The sequence below is a fragment of the Camelina sativa genome, chromosome 17 (genome assembly GCF_000633955.1).
Source record: "Camelina sativa cultivar DH55 chromosome 17, Cs, whole genome shotgun sequence".
Lineage (NCBI taxonomy): Eukaryota > Viridiplantae > Streptophyta > Magnoliopsida > Brassicales > Brassicaceae > Camelina > Camelina sativa.
In genome coordinates, this window is record NC_025701.1 from 14,220,938 (window position 1) to 14,225,070 (window position 4,133).

General features: G+C 38.8%; 1 protein-coding gene across 1 annotated transcript in view; it reads right to left on the reverse strand.

The window, feature by feature from the left end:
* Positions 1-3,528, reverse strand: part of LOC104757165 (protein SMG7L) — a 4,705-nt gene extending 1,177 nt beyond the window's left edge. Inside the window, exons 1-6 of the mRNA XM_010479892.2 lie at positions 3,122-3,528; positions 2,859-2,997; positions 2,268-2,768; positions 2,072-2,194; positions 1,806-1,981; positions 114-1,700 (exon numbers count right to left, since the gene is read on the reverse strand). Of these exons, the coding sequence (XP_010478194.1) occupies positions 114-1,700; positions 1,806-1,981; positions 2,072-2,194; positions 2,268-2,768; positions 2,859-2,939 (2,468 nt within the window). The 5' untranslated portion in view covers positions 2,940-2,997; positions 3,122-3,528. The remainder of the gene's footprint in view (positions 1-113; positions 1,701-1,805; positions 1,982-2,071; positions 2,195-2,267; positions 2,769-2,858; positions 2,998-3,121) is intronic.

A 4,133-nucleotide genomic window follows, 5' to 3' on the forward strand; every position in this document is an offset into this window, starting at 1 on the left:
AAGCATTTGTTGTGTTTTGTTGACCGTTGTAGAGCTTCTCTCCTCTAGAATCATTTTCTTCCATGTAGAGCTGAGGGTAAAACGTTGGGTTTTCAGCAGAGACCGTCGGTTGTTCGTTTGGTGTCCCGTACTTGGCTAAGAGACTGATCTTGGAAGACCCATGAGCCAAGAAGTTTCTCAAATTGTTTGTCCCTTGAGCTTGATAGGAATAGGCTGGTCCAAGATTCCGACTTTCTCTGTACCGACGTAACCATTCAGAAGAAGAGATCCCAACAAATGGTGGATTTGTGTATGGCTTCATAACACCGGGTTGTTCCATATATCTTTTCTGGTCATAGAAGCTCTCTGCTTTGTTAGTACTAACGTCATTATGAAACCAAGAAACGTCTTCAGGCAGTAATGGAGCAGACGGAGTAGGAGGTGAATAGGAAGACGCAGGATGCTCGGGGCTGCTACTAATAGAGAGACTATCAAAGGATGAGACGGGACCTGTTTCATCAATAGGGCCCAACCCGTTTGGTTTATTTAAACCATGTCGTCCATTCTCTTTGTTCTTGTCAACCACCCACGCGCTCAGCGATGGAGGTCTCCCTGAGACAGTGCCTTCTTCTGGATGCAAATGTTGTGGATTCGTGTCCTGAAGGCCTTGCGTAAAGCTGAAACTTTCAGAGCCATTATCCTCTAAGCTATGGTTCACAACGAGTGATAAGGTACGCCTTAGGCTTTCATCGGATGTAGTTGTTACATTTCCTGAAGTTGTGCTATCGGAACTGAGTGGCTGTGTTGCAATACCAGAAGAATAGATTGGAGCAGATTGACACCTTACGAGCGGCTTGAGAAGAATGACTTCTTCCTCTTCTGCAGGCACAGATCTTTCATTCTCAGAAGGAAGGATTTCAACCGGTCCTATTATAACACATTTTCTGTTACTACTCTCTCCATTTCCATGAAAGAGTTCTTCTTTGCATTCCAGTTCACCTGAAGCTGTGTAGAACTGAGTCCTTTGCTTGTCAAAGAATAGCCACTTTTGAGAACCCTTCTTCTGCCTACTTGTGATCTCAATTGCGGCATTAATAATTCGTTGAAGACGAAGCTCCTTCCCTCTATCAAAACTCTCTCTTAGATCCATTTGACGTGAGAAATCCAAAAGTACATGTATGGGAGCCAGAGGAGCCAAAGACTTCAGTTCATGATCTTCCCACAGAGCTACCAACATTTTTGCAGAGCAGTCTTTGCCTTTCACTTCTAACCGGTTCAAGAAATCAACAAGTTCGCCAAAGAAGTAAGATATTGCACTCTCGCTCTTCTCATCAAACCTGTATTCTTCTTCGTCTACCTTGTGAAGCAGAAACGGTAAGTAGTCTAGAAATACAAGTAGAGCAGGTAAGAGAGGGCAAGAATCCAAGGGACTTGTCTTCAAACATCTCTCAACAACTCGCCCCATGACAATGAACACCATAGTTAATGCTAAATTTAGCTTATCTTCCTCTTTTACGTTGTCTGATCCATTAACCTCGGCGAAGTTGTGGAAGATGAAGATGAAAACCACAACAAGTTGGAGAATTTTATAAGGTCCCTTTCTCGCCGTGTCCATAAATTGATAAGACTCCAATATGGCTTCTACATTTCTATCATTTGCTGCAAACGCTGCATCCAGTTCTCTTATAGTTGAGGCAAATGCACAACCAAACTCATCTAACCTGAAACAAACCAGAAAGAATTGAAGAGAAGAACAGTTTTGGAGAAAGGCTTATCAAGAACTTGAGCTAAAAGATGAGAAAACGTTACTAATGATCCAAACTTACCTGGCTTTGAGGAAAAAGAAGCTAGTCGTTCGAACAACCAGGGGCCATAAATCAACTCCAGCCACTAGTTCTCCTTCCGCTTTTGACAAATCCTTCACAGAAACATTTCTCTCTGATGGGTTTAAGAAGTTAAACTGAGCATCAGTAGACAGAGACTTCAAAGGAGAAGATCTGTTCTGCAGTAGATAAAACAAAGCATTTTGAGCAATGTAAGGCAAAGATAACCCAATTGCAGATATATAGAAAGGTATCAGTGAATCAATCACCTTCTCAAACAACAAAAGAAGATTGTTCAAAGCACCAGGAAAAGGTTCTTTCACAGCTAAGCTTCTTACACAGTGATACAGAGCCAAAAATTCATCACCAACATACGTCGCCACAACAGCTAGCTACACAAATGTAAGAGAATCACTCAGAAATGGCAATAAAACAAAACAGAGTAGTGGAAGAAGAATTAGTTACCTGGTTATGAGGATTCCCACTATCAGGCCAAGACTCTGCAGCTTCAAGATAGTATGTAGCTGCAGTTGACCAATTAGGATGTTCTTGCGTTTTCAGATATTGTTCTTTATACCTTTGAAGATCTCCAAGACAGATATAGAAACGATGACACAAGAATCTGCCTTTTTGTACTCCAGATTCTTCAGAGAGTCTGTGGTAATATTCTCTGACTTTGGAAATCAGATTCTGGTAAAACTCAGCTGCTTTTAACAGAAACAACTTGAATGCTTTCATATGCTTGACATGATCATCTGTTTTAAGGCCTTTACGAAACTCATCGATGTGTTTATAGTGAAGTTTCCAGAGACAGAACTCTACTTCTTGAAGCTCTTCGTGCTGTAGATTGCTTTTAAAGATTTGCTCGTAGGTGGAGCCTGTTTTCGCGTATAATTCAGACACATCTGGATGCAAGATACCCTTTGAATGGATTAATGTCCATAGCTGCTTCTCAATGTTATTTACCTGACAAAAGACATTATTCAATTTTGTGTGTTCAATGTTCATACACACAAACAGTTAAAGAGATGCTGTAAGCAAAAACAAGAAGCTTACCTCTACAAGAAACCTAGGGTTATGTTTCTGATCAGCTGAATTGGCATTACTCTTGCGTAATTTTCCAGTAGAAGCTTCCATCCTATTTGGAATCAGACAATAGTGGTTCAAAATTTGGAGACAGAGCACAAAAGCAGGCCTGAGAAACATTGAAATACTAACAAAGATCAAGAATTTATCATAAATAGTAGAGAAAAAAAAGGAAGAAGCTTAGGACTATAAAACACATGAGTGCTTGGTCTACAAGAAAACTATCATCTAACCTGAACTGGATAAGCTTAAAGACAGAAGCTTTGGGTGAAACTAAAGAAACTTAGATGATGAAAATCTCCAAGAAATAAACAGTAGCTAAATTCAAGGATTACAGAGACAAGAACATCAGCTAAGAGAGATATCACAATCAAAGAAGCAAAGTAAAGAGAGAGGGGGAAGATGAGAATCGGAGGAGAGAGTGAATCTTTTTAGAAGGAAAACGAAAAGACAAAAGGGAGAAGAGGATGGACTTTACCAGAAGAAACTTTGACGTACGGAGGTTAGAAAAGAAGAAGCCAAGCGAAGTGTATCACATGGAAGAGAGAGAAAGGGAGAGATAGGATTTGGCTTGCTCAGTTGTGAAACGGACAAAGTAGAAAGGTAGCTGATGATGATGTTGATGAATTGATTATGATGGTGATGAAGGAATNTGATGATGATGATGATGATGATGGTGATGAAGGAATTGAGCTGCAAAGGTGGATACATATCTAATCCATTATTCCACTTCTTCTTCCAAGTGCCCCAACTACTCATTTGTTTCTCCTCCAAATAGTTATATATATTTTTAGTTCATTTTTCTCCTTAAAATTTCTTCAAGGATTCAGCTAAATGATTAGAAAAAAAACAAATAATTTATTTTACTAGGTTTGGTGAATTGGTGATGATGATGATCATGATCATGATGAAGAAATTGAGATGCAGAGGTGGATACATATCTAAATCCATTATTCCACTTCTTCCAAGTGCCCCAACTACTCATTTGTTTCTCCTCCAAATAATTATATATATTTTTTGTTGTTGTTTTCCTTAAATTTCCTCAAGGATTCAGCTAAATAAATTATTAGACAAAACAAATAACTTTTTTTTGGTTGAGTACTTTTTTGAACACAAGTATGTTTAATGTTTTTAATACTAGGTTTGAGATTTTGAGTTCTGGAATATGCAAATTATGCATAGATAAATTTGGAGGAGATATCTAGTGTAATAATGCATGTAGAACCATATATATATATATATATA